At 37.0% G+C, this 14,324-nt stretch overlaps 1 protein-coding gene across 1 annotated transcript in view; it reads left to right on the top strand.

The window, feature by feature from the left end:
* The window catches only part of ATP11A (ATPase phospholipid transporting 11A), a 184,308-nt gene that overhangs the window by 86,055 nt on the left and 83,929 nt on the right, over positions 1–14,324 (top strand). Inside the window, exons 6-8 of the mRNA XM_044669325.1 lie at positions 5,442–5,549; positions 10,400–10,528; positions 12,550–12,653. Coding sequence (XP_044525260.1) covers positions 5,442–5,549; positions 10,400–10,528; positions 12,550–12,653 — 341 coding nt within the window. The remainder of the gene's footprint in view (positions 1–5,441; positions 5,550–10,399; positions 10,529–12,549; positions 12,654–14,324) is intronic.

The following is a 14,324-nucleotide window of genomic DNA, read 5'->3' as shown; positions in this document are numbered from 1 at the left end:
ATTCCAAGCCATATTTTTCCAGAATCACACTTTTTTCTTTCCTGAATCTATATACCCCATGCACAGAGTAGACCTGAGCTTGACCCCTGGTGCTAAAGAGGTTACATTTACTGAGGGACATCACTGAAGAATATTATGATGTTTTCTCTTTTTAAAGTATAGGACCCATGAAAGAAGAGGTAGTGATGATGTAATGGACAGAGAGTTAGTCATTGAATAAGGAAGAATCTGGGTTCACTTTCCACCTCTGGCACATACTAGTGTGTCATGCATGGCAAGTCATTTAACTACGTGGTACTCCTGACATCCCTTTATACACACTGCAGAAAAAAGGTGCTGACCTGAATGTCCTCACCCAGGAGTTTCCCCATACCAATGAAATCCCAAGTCTAGACCTTATCCTTATCCCCTATTTCACATTAAAAGAGACAACAGTACCCAAAGGGAGAATTTGACCTATTATTAGCTGCATTGTTGCTGTTGCATTAAAGTCGCAAGTTCCTGAAAGGCCAATAGAAGGGGCCCATAAATGACAGATGTGAGTGGCTATGATCTCTGGCCCCTTTTCTGGATCATGGAGGAAAAGTGACTTCAAATAGTTGAATAGGAAGAGAAATAGAATATTACTGTGTTGTAAGAAATTGTGAGTAGAGTAATTAAAAAAAAAGAACAAAAAGAAAACATGAGAGGTAGCTAGGTGCCTCAGTGGATTGAGAGTCAGGCCTAAGGATAGAAAGCCCTAAGTTCAAATTTGACCTCAGATACTTCCTAACTCTATAACCCTGGGCATGCCATTTAACCTCTACTACCTAGCCCTTACAGCTCTTCTACCTTGGATCTAAAACACAGTATTGATCCTAAGATGTAATTTTTTCAAAAATCAGAAAAAAACATGGAAATATCTATGTGAAATTATAAATAGTAAAATGAACACAACTATATATACAGCAGTAGAAATATTGTTTGAAGAATTACTTATGTCTGTCTACCTCCACAAAAAGAACTGATAAATAGAAATAAGCAAGATATAATTATATATATATATATATATATTGTTTTGTTTTGTTAAATGTTGACTTCTCTAATGAGAAGAGAGTAGGAAGGGAGGACGTTGCCTGGAATTTTAATGTAACAAACACATTTAAATTAAAAAGAAAGAAAAACATGGACCAGTTATGTCAGGAAGGATCACCGCTGGGCCTTACACATTCTCTACTCCATTGATGTTTGTGTAATGTCAAAAGATATGGAGGAGGGCCCCCAGCAATAGCAAGAGCCTCTGTGGAGGATTTACATGTGCATAGGACAAAGTACCTACCATCACTGGAAGATAGCATCCATATCAATAAACTCAGACCTTCTTCATCTATCAGTCATCCTTTCTTAATTTGCAGATTTACCACTTACCTTCATGTGGCAGTTTCCCAAACTATAAAGTGCTAAAATAATTGTGTTCAGCTTTTTTCTTAAAGAAATGCTGCCTTCTCACTTTGAACCTATGCCACAAATGAAATAACAATCAGTTGTTTGCCCAGCATATTTTCACTTGGGACACCCTGATAATTTGTAAGATGACAGCTTCTAATAGCTATTGTGTCGAGGCTTTTCGGATAGACTTCTTTTCCTTAAAACAACATTAAAAAAACATTTACCTTCCATTCTGATACCTAGTATCAGTTCCAGGGCAAAACAACAGTAAGAACTAGGCAATCGGGGTTGTGACTTGCCCGGATTCATATAACTAGAAACTAACTGTCTTGAGATCGGATTTGAACCCAGGATTTCCCAAAGTCTGACTCTATCCACTGAGCCACCCAACTACCCCATATACATCATTCTTTAGACATACAACAATAATCTTAAGCAGCATATCATAAATGGTAAGAAAATCTGTTCCACATGACAGCATTTTATGAATGTAATTAACAAGAACCCCCAAGATGTCATTTTCCAAGAAAGTTTTCTTTCCAAATTATAAACATGCCTTCCATAGCTCTTATGCAACAACAGCTAAAACACCTCCATATTTTCATTGTAATTCTAGTTGTCTGGTAATTCAGGAATATTCATTTTTATGCTTTCCAAAAATTAATTAAGAAAAGAACTTCCCATCCGCTTATCAACCATCCAGATGTAATTTTAAAAGCTTCCTCTTAAATGATGTCTCTGTTATAGTGCTGTGGTGTGGTGGGAAAAGAGCATTTGACTTGACTTCTACTATTGTGTTTGCTCCTGCTTTTCAGCTTACTGTCTTATGGAGTTGCCTTAAGCACTGAGGCATGAGGTGGTGTGGCTGTTATGTGTCAGAGGTGAAACTTGAATACAGGTTTCCCTGACTCAAAACCTGTTTCCTTCCCCTGCTTCAGGCTGTCTCTCAGTTATATGGGAATTTATTTTCTCCTGGTCTCTATTCATTATGTCTCTAATAACTCTATACATCATTTGCTTGGGGAATCATACCTTATGGTCATGCTAACCAGTGAAAATTTTGTCATTCCATGGTTATTCAACTAAGCTGAAATCATTTCTACCATACATTCCTCCATTGGACCACTCCTAATTGATGCTTCTATTATGATACCAGTATTGCATACCAAGGTGGGGGGAAGCAGTTTTATTTCTTGACAGCCCTTGACCATGGTAGGGGTGCCCATAGAGGTGATATATTTGCGGCCTATGACTAAGAGTGTTTCCTCTAGGTTCCTTACCACCAACCCCCAGAGATGTTTTCTCTATGTTCTCCCCTCTCCTGACTTATAGTCATGGCAAGAAATATTTGTAACAGGTGGTGTAGATGGGGAAATGAAAGAAAGTCTATGACAAGAATACAATTGAATCTTAAGGGATCCAATTATTTAAGTGATTATCATCCATTAACTCTGTCTCCAGCACAAGGGAGTCAAACTCTCCAGCTTTAAACCCCCCAAGATACTCCCTGTCTCCTCAGCCACCTTCAGTCCTGTAAGACAAAACTATCTGTGCATACTCCTGAAACTTTGACAAGAGGAAACCATGAGGAACTGTTTTACCCATCTCTTTGCTCTCACAAAATTTCCCCTAAGAATAATTGTCTACAGTATGTGTAAAATTGTGCAGGGAAGGAAACCCAGCATCATCTCTTAATAATTATTACAGCCTGAAGAAAATATGTTTGCCTATTCAAAGTTATCTGTCTTCTTGATGCTTTGAATGCTCAAAATGGATTATGCTGGGGTTTTGCTTATTTCCTTGAAACCAAGTCTCTCTTTCTCCCTGAGCATTTTAACATTTGGATAGGCTCCAGTTCTAAAGTGATTATGGCTGCAAGGGCATCCCTTTGGGGAAAAGAAGGTTCTTCCATTATGCCCTACTTAAATAACTGTCTGCCTCTGTACATCTTCCCTTTCACATCTGGTGATAAGTAAGAGAACTCCCTTTCTACATATCTATTCCTTGTTAGCTCTAACAAAAACTACAAGTGGGAGGTTTTCATTGCACCATGCTGCCCAACTGTGTGTATTCTGTGTACTCAAATCTACAGTTGCTAAATACTAGAAAGATCTGCTAAACACTTTCTGGCTTTTCTCTTTCTCTAAAGTTGAGGGAAACACAGAGCAATGATATAGCTGGTTTGCAGGGTGTGCTATTTTTTAAGTAATAGCAAGACATCCTGCTGGTAATGCTCAGCAGATAATCAGAAGGCACAGAATCATATACTTAGTTGAGTCAGACTTAGAGGTTCTCTAATCCAACCCTATCTGGATCTTGTGTCTGACATTATTGGATAGGGCTCATCCAGACTTCCAGTGAGAGAGAGCTCACTGTCCCTGGGGTACAAAGTTCAAGAATGAGGCCCGGGTCTGGTGATAGAAGAAAGAGTGAAAATGAATAAGAAGAAGAAAGACTAATGAATTTGGCATAATATTTTGAAGGAGATCGAGAATATGACCCCAAGGAATCAAGTTGATAGGTTAGGGTTGGCAAAAAGGGGGCCCAGTTCATCCTTTAAGATGAGAAGGAAGATGACAAAAAAAAGACAAGCAGGTTTTGAGATGTCAAGCAAGAGATGGAGAGTCTCATTGTGATTGGCTTCGTTCTCAGCAACATAAGAGATGAGTTATCTGCAACACTGAAATGTAAAAGTAAAAAACTTAAGTCATTTATTAAATAGTAGAAACTACATGCACAAGCACATAGACGTAGGCATCAATGTAAATAATTCCAATTTAAGCAAAGGAAATTAGGCAGCCAAAAGGCTGTTGTAGGAGTCCAGAAGTGAGTCTGTGCCAGAATGGTAACTTGTTGGAGCAGAGATATATATACAAGAGTGGTTGGGAAGATAAAAAAAATAGTTTTTGTTAAAAGATTGGCTCTGTGAAATAAGTCAGAGTGAAGAGTTGAGAATTACTCTGAGGTTGCAAAGCTTGGGCAACCGAAAAAATAGTGTGCCATTGACAGTAATGATAAGGACATTCAGAAAATAGGATGGCTTGGAGAGAAAGCTAATGAGTTCTGTTTTGGACTTGCTGAATTTAAAATACCTCTGGAACATTCATATCAAGATTTACAAAAGATGGTTGGGTGATGTGAGACTGGAGGTCAGAAGAAAAGACAGGTCTAGGGAAGGAACTGTGATGATGATTGAACTCATGGAAACTATGAGATCGCTGAGTAAGAGAGTATAGAGAGACGAGAAGATAGTCCAGGACAGAAGCTTGAGATGAATATCTATATTGAGTGAATGTGACCTGGATGTAAATCCAGAAAAGGAAATTGAGTTAGTCGTCAGACAAATCAGAAGGAGAAACAGTAAAGAATCATATTAAGTAAGAAAATCTTTAAAAAAAAAAAAGAGAGACTATCCAAAAGGAGTTGATCAACAGGTCATTTAAGGCTACAGAAATCAGGAAGAATGATGCCTGAAAAGAAAAAAGGCCATTAGATTTGGCATTTAAGAGATCATCAGTAACTTGGGAGAGAGCAATTTAGTTGAATAATAAGGTCAGAAGCCAGACTACAGAGAGATTAGAAGCAAGTAAGAGGAGAGGAAATGGAAGTGACCAATTTTAGACAGCTTTTTCAAGGAGTTTAGCCAAGAAAGAGAGGAGAGAGAGAGAGAACCATAGGTTTGTGGACATAGTCTGATCAAAAGAGGGATTTTTAAGAATTCTAGGAGGAAGGAAGGGTTGTGGAGACATGGAGATGTTTGCAGGCAGCTGGGAGCCCTCAACTAAAAAAAAAAAACAATTTTAAGAATATTATTCTTCACTAAGCCAATTGACAACAACTGACCCTCAACTTATATTTTATACATATTCCAAATTCTTAGCAAAGTAGTTTTTTAGAATCAGATAGAAGTTTAGCTTTCTACCTATAAATGTGATCTGAAATACCAATATGAAAGTTTAGATGGAGATGGCCTGTTTTCCTTTACCTCATTACAATTTTTTTCTTTTCTATAGGGTTATGAAGACTGGCTTCGACATAAAGCAGACAGTGCAATGAACCAGTGCCCCGTTCATTTTATTCAGCATGGCAAACTTGTTCGAAAGCAAAGTCGGAAATTAAGAGTGAGAAACAATTAATGAAATTACCTTGTTTAGGACCCACGCTATTTTTATTTTCTTGGCAGAATGAGTGATGTTGTAATTTAAAACTTTTATAAGATTACACTGAGAAGGAGTCATTAAAACAGAAGAAAATAAATTGAGACATCTAAAAAAATTAAAACAATGTTAGCATTTTTAAAATGTAATGCAAAACTAAACTAATTTGGAATTTGTGATAATCAAAGGCCTGGTTTCTCTCCTTGACTTAAAAGGATCTATGATTTTGCTGAGTAAATTTGTAGTGTAAAAAAAAAAAAGACTGGATAAATGATTAAAATATTTAGCAGAATGCTATTTTTAATCACTTGAAAAGGACCATTTTATGCGCATATTATTGATATTGTCTTTTACTTTTTAAAGTTTTAGTTTAAAAAAAAAACCCTTATCTCTGCCTTGAATCAATACTAAATACTAGTTCCAATACAGGGCTACACAATGGGGGTTAAGTGACTTGCCCAGACTGCCTTTGAACCCAGGACCTCCTGTGTGACCTGGCTCTCTCCAGTCACTGAACTTGTCTTTCCCCTTCCTCTTCCTCCAATCTTCCTATCTTTCCCAGGCTAGCAACCCACAGGCTCCTCATATATCATTTTATTCTTCCACTTCCACATTCTGGGTGGTTATTACTCCCTCTGGCAGCTAGATGGTACCACAGATAAAGCATTGGGCTTCCAATAAGAAAGACTTCTCTTTTCTGAGTTCAAATCTAGCCTCAGACACTTATTGTATAACCCTGGGCAAATCACTTAACACTGTTTGCCTCAGTTTCCTCATCTGTAAAATGAGCTGGAGAAGGAAATGGCAAACCATTTGTGTCTTTGTTTAGAAAACCCCAAATGGGGTCATGAAGCGTCAGACATAACTGAAATGACAACAACAAAAAAACTCTACTGGAACTTCTTTATCCTGTCTACAACCTACTTGTTTGCATTAGACTGAGCTTTTTGAGCTTTCTTTGTGCCCCTAGTACTTAGCACAGTGCCTAGAACATATTATGTCCTTTACATAACTGCTTATTTTTCAACAGATGCTTGCTATTCAAAACTGGTGAAAGAAAATGAGTTATTCACTTAAAAAAAATTGGCTTTATGAGGCAGAGGGAGCTTCGATTTGTCCAACACCATGAATTTTTTAAATTCAAATCCCTGCTCTGCCATTTACTGGTTTTGTGACCAGTGTTCAGTCACATAACTTTCCTCCATGTTAATTTCCTCATCTATGAAATGGGAACATATAATACCTGCATTATGTCCTGGTCATTAAGGGAAAAGACCTTTATAAACCTCAGGCATGAGCTGTGTGACCCTGGGCAAGTCATTTAACCCTGTTGGCTCTGTTTTTCTCATCTGTAAAATGATCTGGAGAAGGAAATGGCCAACCACTTCAGTATTTTCACCAAAATAGGCTCATAAAGAATCAGATGTGGCTGAACATCAAAGAAACAGAAAACCTTAAAGTGCTGCAAAATTTCATTTTTTATTTGCATCATTATTACAATGATGACATAACAAAATATTTACTTGGTGGGGAAACTCAAAGAATCATGGATAAGAAGTTAAAAAGCTAGTCTGACTCCTTTATTTTACGGATGAGGAAACTGAGGCCCTTTAGGGTGTATGCTCAAAGGCCCCCAGGAAGTCAGCATCAGAAGCTGAACTCAAAGTTAGGGATATTTCCTCTGTGCTGTGTTAGCTTACAGACAACACTTTCTAAAAACAGTCCCTGTTACCTTATTATAAGTGTAAGAGTTTTATTGTCACAATGTTACAACATTCAGTTGTTCCGATTGGTCTTTCCCATTTGTTCCAAATTAGTATTACTTTGTTCCAAATTAGCATTACTTTGTTCCAAATTAGTATTACTTTATATGGGTGAAAGTTTTATCATCTTTATCACAACGATGCTGTTAACATTCAGCCATTCCAGTTGGCCTCTTCCCCATTTGCTCCAAATTAGCACCCTTAAAAGTGGTAAATAGTTTATTTGCTTGACTCACCTGGTGAGTCTACAACACATTGGGTGACTCACACTGTCTGTCTGTGGCCACTGTACACATCTGTGCAAACCAGGAGGCGGTAAGTTCTGAGAAACCAGGTTTCCTTGACAGTATGAACATTTGACATTAGCCAATTCTTTTGGCCCCAGTCTTCTGAGCTGAGGCCAGATGTCACAGCTGTTTTCTTCAACTGTGTTATCATCTTTGCACATTTTTTCCATATTGTAGGAAGGGGATCTGTTATTTTTTTAAGCCAATAGAATTTGCCATTGTCCTTTGAAAGGAAATGATCTGGATTTTGTTAAACTAAGCAACGTAAAAATTTTAATACATCATCTTCTTGTGAAAAATGTGCAGCTTTGCAGGATTGGATATTCAAAGTAGGGATGTGTTCAATTTACTATCAGATGGATACCAGGCCTGGAGACACAAGATCCTGGGTTCAAATCTGCCCCGCCCCAAGACATGACAAAAAATATTATCTACCCCCAGAGAAAGAACAAAACTGAACAATATGGAGATATGTTTTGCATGGTAATACATGTATAACCCAGATTGGATTACTTGCCAGCTCCAGGAAGGGGGAGTGAAGGGAGGGAGAGAGGACAATTTGGATCATATAACTTGGGAAAACTTATGTGGGAGTCTCAAGTAGGGTGCTAAAAGTACTTTTTTTTTAAAGGGTAGTCCCTAATTTTAAAAGTTCTCAGAAATTCAGTCATTCTTAAAAAACAAAACATGAAAGTAGGAGAGAAATCCATTTACTGTATGAAAACAAATGTAATAGTTTTTTAAATGTCTTGTTTGTAGCAGTTCAAACAGCCCTTTTGATTTGAAGGATTTTTAAATTGCTGTTATAGTCATCCTACCTGAGTTTATTTTTAATGATAACTTTTTTCCCAGCTACACTGACTTATCAAAAGTTAAGCTTAGAGGGGGACATCTGGGTAGCTCAGTGGAGTGAGAGTCAGGCCTAGAGACGGGAGGTCCTAGGTTCAAATCCAGCCTCAGATACTTCCCAGCTATGTAACCCTGGGCAAGTCACTTGACCCCCATTGCCCACCCTTACCACTCTTCCACCTAGGGGCCAATACACAGAAATTAAGAGTTTAAAAAAATAAAAATAAAAAGTTAAGGTTTTTTTTTAAGTTAAGAACTAATTGGCTCAGTGAATTGAAAGCCAGCCAGTCCTAGATGGCAGAGGTCCTGAGTTCAAATTTGGCCTCAGACACTTCCTAGCTATGTGACCCCAGGCAAGTCACTTAATGCCCATTGCCTAGCCCTTACCACTATTCTGCCTTGGAACCAATACACAGTATTGATTCTAAGATGGAAGGTAAGAGTTCAAAAAATAGGAAGAAAAAGTTAAGTTTAAAGAAAGGCCAAGAATGAATATTTGAGCAATATCACAGATACCTTTCCCTCTAGAAAGATATTAAGAAATGTAGGAGTCTGAAGTGCCTATTCTGCTTTTTCTTTTGGGATATATCTATAACCAATGTCCAAAAATCCTTGATTTGGACTCAGTTTATTTTTAGATCATTATGGCAAAGAATTCACTGATTCTCTTTGTAGCTTAAAGTTTCTTGGCTTTTCCAATTGTCTCATTATTTTATAATTACCTTTTTTCACTCCTAGCTAATGTTCATTATTAACTGTAAACAATGCTTTTTGGATCTGACACTAAACCCTGTGAGTATTTAATAAGTAATAGAACTTTAGTGGAAGCAGGAACCTTAGAGATCATCTTATCTAACCTCCCCAGTTTACACATGAAAACACTAAAGCAGAATAAATGCATCTTAAAACATCTGTTTTCATTGAAAGAATCCAAACCTCCAAAGAAATCACAATTTCTTTTTTTTTTTAGATTTAAATATTTTATTTTTTAGAAAAAATTTCCATGGTTACATGATTCATGTTTTTACTTTCCCCTTCACCCTGAAATCACAATTTCTATAGCAGTGCTCTAGCAATTTTTATTCTTACACTTTTAAAGTTCACATTAATTCCATTTGTCTTGAATCAAAATATTGTCTTAGTATGGCATTTTCCTCCTTTTTAGCCATAGCAATGTGTATGTTATAAGTCACGAGAAGATATTTTGAAATTTAATTCTAGGCTTCAGTTGCTGCAGAGGAGTGACCTCTTTACAAAGAGATGATCATAGATTTTTAAATGACCTTAGCAATGTTGAGTTTTACTGTGGATGAATAAAATAATGATAATAACTAACATTTGCATAGTGCTTTCCATATGCCAGGTATTATGCTAAGGCTTTATAATTATTATCTCATCTGATCTACACTACAGCCTTGGGAGATAGATGCCATTATTATCTGCATTTTTGAGAAGAGGAAACTGAGGCAAATATAGGTTAAATGACTTGCCCCAGATCACAACTAGTAAGAGCCTCAAGCCAGATTTGAACTCAGATTTTCCCAAACCCAGCTGCTATACCGAGCAGCCACTACCTATTCTGTTTTTATTTAGCTCTGACTCTCTGATGGTCAGCCATGGATTGGCATTGATAGATTACTTGAGTGTTTTTCAAGAACTCCATCAAGACCAACTTGTTAAAGTGTGGTTGACTTCCATCCACTTTTATAGCTTCTCTTTCATCTAAGTGAATCTTTCCTGGCTTCTAACCCTTTGGGGGTATTTGTGGCTGCTTCTATGTCCTTTGTTTTTTTTTTTTTTTTAAAAAGGTAGAAGGTGCAGGGGTTGGAGAGGAAACCGTTTGTCAATTCCACATATGTGTGTTGATCTGCTAATGAAAAGAAAATAAAAATTTCACTCTTTTTCTATCCTGTAGGTTGGAGATGTTGTGATGGTAAAAGAAGGCGAAACCTTTCCATGTGACTTAATATTTCTTTCTAGTAGCAGAGAAGATGGGACATGTTTTGTTACAACAGCCAGCTTGGATGGTGAATCAAGTCATAAAGTAATGGCTCCTTTCGTTAAATTGGCTTCATGTTGATTAATAGCTTTGGGAATCTTTAGATCTATGATTGGGTAATAAAAGAAACCAAATTTTTATTAGAGAAGTTAGTGTGGACAGAGTAGACAGTTAGGACTATGTTTTTTTTTCCTTTTTAAAAAAAATCTGCCATCGGATCTATATCTTATTGTAATCAGAATAACAGAAAGTGTTATAATTAGGGTGTGGTGATTTGAAATACAGGATAGAAAATGGAAATATTAACCCCCCCAAAATTGCATGAATAAAGTTACTGATATGAGAAGGCTTGGTTAAAATTGTGTGTTTATTTTTAGCTCCGATGACATAGATGAGAATTTTAGTGGTCAGAATTAATGTCTGACTACTACAGAATTATGTCACAAGTAACACAATATATTCTAGTTTTACTGGCAATTGCATGCTTGTCAGTACAGTGAAGGATTTAATTTAAAATACCCTAAGTAGACTAAACCGAATTAGAATTACATTCTTGCCCTTTCTCTTGAATAGAAACTCTTCTGCTTTAGCTATTGCTTTGAAAGCAATAACTAATAATAGATGGAAGAATGAAACAATTGTTGTTCATCGTATACATGTTTTATTATAGAAATATGAGAGTGGAGTATGGCACGGGCTCCAAAGTGTTTATAGAAATGACCATAGTTTAATGGACTAAAACCTTTTATCACTCTAAAATTGGGTAATACATAACAACAAATTAATACTTTGCAAGTTCAAAACACCAAAATAGCAGGCTACATTTGCAGAAATGTCCATATCTAGAAAGGAGATTAGTTTCATATATAGACATATCCTAAGTGAATTAGCCTTTTGTTATAGGATATTATAGACAGCAATATTTTCAGTGTTGGGAAACTTCTATATGACTAAGATATTTACTGCAATCAGCAACTGTAGCAGTACTTTAGAAGAAGGAAGACCCTTTATAAAAAGTGATGAGCTTTCTCTGAATCTTGATGGGCCCCCAGAATTGTCTTTGTGAGCAACAGCACACCATCTACAAAAGGGTAACAAGGGCATACCTTTTGACCCACATCAAATACAAGAGCTCGGGTAGAAGACAAGCACATTTCAATGCCACATCATTATCTAAGTTGTCTGTTCAAAACGGAGGGTCTTGGAATATTTGTCCTACTTTAGACTTTTCTTGTTTAATTACCTTCATTTATTTTAGTCATTCTTTGTGGTCTTAAGTATTCAAAAAGCCAAGGAATAGGGTAAATGACTACTTAAACCGGGTACCATGTCTTTTATGCCTTTGTGTGTATCCTTTACTATCTAAAATACTTTTGTTAGTGAAGAGGATGAACTCTTTCAACACACTTGGTTTTTTGGTTTGTTTGTTTTTTTTATTTCCTTACCAAAGATAGCAATCATCCAGGAAAAGTATAGAAACAAGGTTTCCCTTCCTGCCTTTGTGGGACATTCCCTCCCTCACTTTATTCTAGGCGAAGTTTCAAGTTCCCTCCCATAGGGTGCCTCTACTTGCTTAGCCCCTCTGTGTACATCTATTTTTCTGAGGATCTATTAATTTTGGTTTCTTTGTATTGTGCTTTATGTACAATGAATATTCAGATAGTTTAAGCTGACTGTTCTATTTTTTTAAAACATGGTAATAGTGGTGTCATAAAGGCATTAAGTTTCAGAGCAAGTGAAAGTCATTTAGAAAGGTGATGCTACTCAGCCACTGACAAACTTAGGAAATGCAATGATGTCCGCATCACTGGATGAAGAAAATTGAGCAAATGGAAGAATTAGCTTGGATACATGGAACAATGCAATTGACTTTAAGAAGTGTGCAATAGGAATGGAGCAACTGTTCTCTATGTATACCTATGCAAGTGTGTTTGTGTTATATAGCTAAACCATTTGTATATATTATAAGGAAATAAAAGAAATTTGCTTTTCCAGGAATTAAGAGACTAGCTGTTATTTTTGTTTTCATCTTTGAATTTCATCTTCACATTCTTTTCAATTGATAGACATATTATGCAGTTCAAGAAACGAAGGGATTTCAAACAGCAGAAGATATAGACAGCTTACATGCTACTGTTGAATGTGAACAACCTCAGCCTGACCTCTACAGGTAGGGAGAGTCCTGATGTCTTCTTGAATGACATTTTTTTTTTTACACACAGAACCCTCCCCCTTGCCCCAATACACAATATCATTTTTTTATTTTTCACCTTCAAGTTTCTTGGGGGGGTTTAATGATTGAAATTTGGAAATGTGAAGTTAAAATATAAATCATTTATTGAATTTTTGAGTTCTCTACCTCCAGTAATGCAGATAACAACTAAAGAGAGTCTTTGTGAATACTCTATGAACAAAAAATTCATCTTTGTGGCCAGGGATGATCTCTTAATCATTGAACCTAGTGGTCCTAATTAGATAATTCTAATCTCTACTTTTTTTCCCACTGTTGACTATTCCCTTTTGCTGTGTACTTTTACCTTCCTTAACCTCAGTGGCAATGCAGTCCTAATTTTCCTACCTATTTAATAATTATTTCTTGATTTCTTTTGTAAAATTGTCATCTAGGTCCTGTCCATTAAGTGTGGTTTTTCTAAAAGGCTCTGTCCTGGGCCCTCCTATTCACTACATTCTTTCCCTTGATCACATCATTCACTAGCATGGGTTTAACTGTTATCTCTAAACAGATGATTCTTGTCTGTCCACCTCCCTATTGAGCAGCTAGGGATATAGCAGATAGAGTGCCAGATCTGGATTCAAGAAGACCCGAGTTCAAATCCAGTCTCAGACACCAAAATTCTATGACCCTGGCCAAGACACTTAACCCTCTTTGCCTCAGTTTCCTCATCTTTAAAATGAGCTGGAGAAGGAAATGGCAAACCACTCCAATGTCTTTGCCAAGAAAGCATTAAAAGGAGTCATAAAGAGACAGGCATGACCCAACAATGAAACTCTCTACTTCTCTTGCACTCTACTTCAACAAGAATAATTACTTGTTGAGCTTCTCCAAATGGATATCCTATCAGCATCTCCAGCTATGTCAAAAATAGAACTTCCTATCTTTTCCCTATCACATCCTTCTAAACTTCCCTATTTATGTGAGGGATTTTCCACATTTCCCAGTTCCACATTTTCAAAATGTAGAAGCCATCCTTTATCCTTCTCCTCATGTCTAATCAGTTCCCAAGTCTGGTCCTTTTTAAGTTCACAACTTCCTTCACCTTACTCTTCCTATCTCCACTCATGACCACCCTCTTAGTTGTGACCTCTCTCACCTGGACTATTGTGACTGACTCTTAATCTCCCTTCTTCTGGGCTTTCTTCTCTCTAATCTGCCATCTACAACAGATAAATGGTTATCACTGAAATACCAATTTAGTGATGTCATGATTCTATTTAAAACCCTTCAGGGACTCCCTATTCTGCCTAAAATAAAAGAAAAATCCTTGGTATTACAGGTAATGCACTCCACAATCTGATTCCCACCAATCTTTCTTGCATTATTTTAAATTCTTCTCCTTTACTCACTCTGGATCCAATACAAACTAGATTTGTAGCTGCTCCTTGTCCTGCTTCCATGAGATCTCCATATTTGAATACATTTCTGCTTTAATTCTTCCTCTCAGAGGCTGAAGAGTCACCTTTCTGAAGGCTTTCTTCATTTCTCCCTCTCCTCTTCCCCTTGTTAGAGCTCTTTCTCCCTCTCCTTTCTCTTCTCCCCTTCCCTCCCCTCCCCTTTCCCCTCCCCTCCCCTCCCTTCCCTTTCCCTCCCCTCCCTCTCTCT

Source organism: Gracilinanus agilis, chromosome 3 (assembly GCF_016433145.1).
Source record: "Gracilinanus agilis isolate LMUSP501 chromosome 3, AgileGrace, whole genome shotgun sequence".
NCBI classification, from domain to species: Eukaryota; Metazoa; Chordata; class Mammalia; order Didelphimorphia; family Didelphidae; genus Gracilinanus; species Gracilinanus agilis.
The sequence above is the reverse complement of the archived record's forward strand: the minus strand, read 5'-3'. Positions and strand labels throughout refer to the sequence as shown.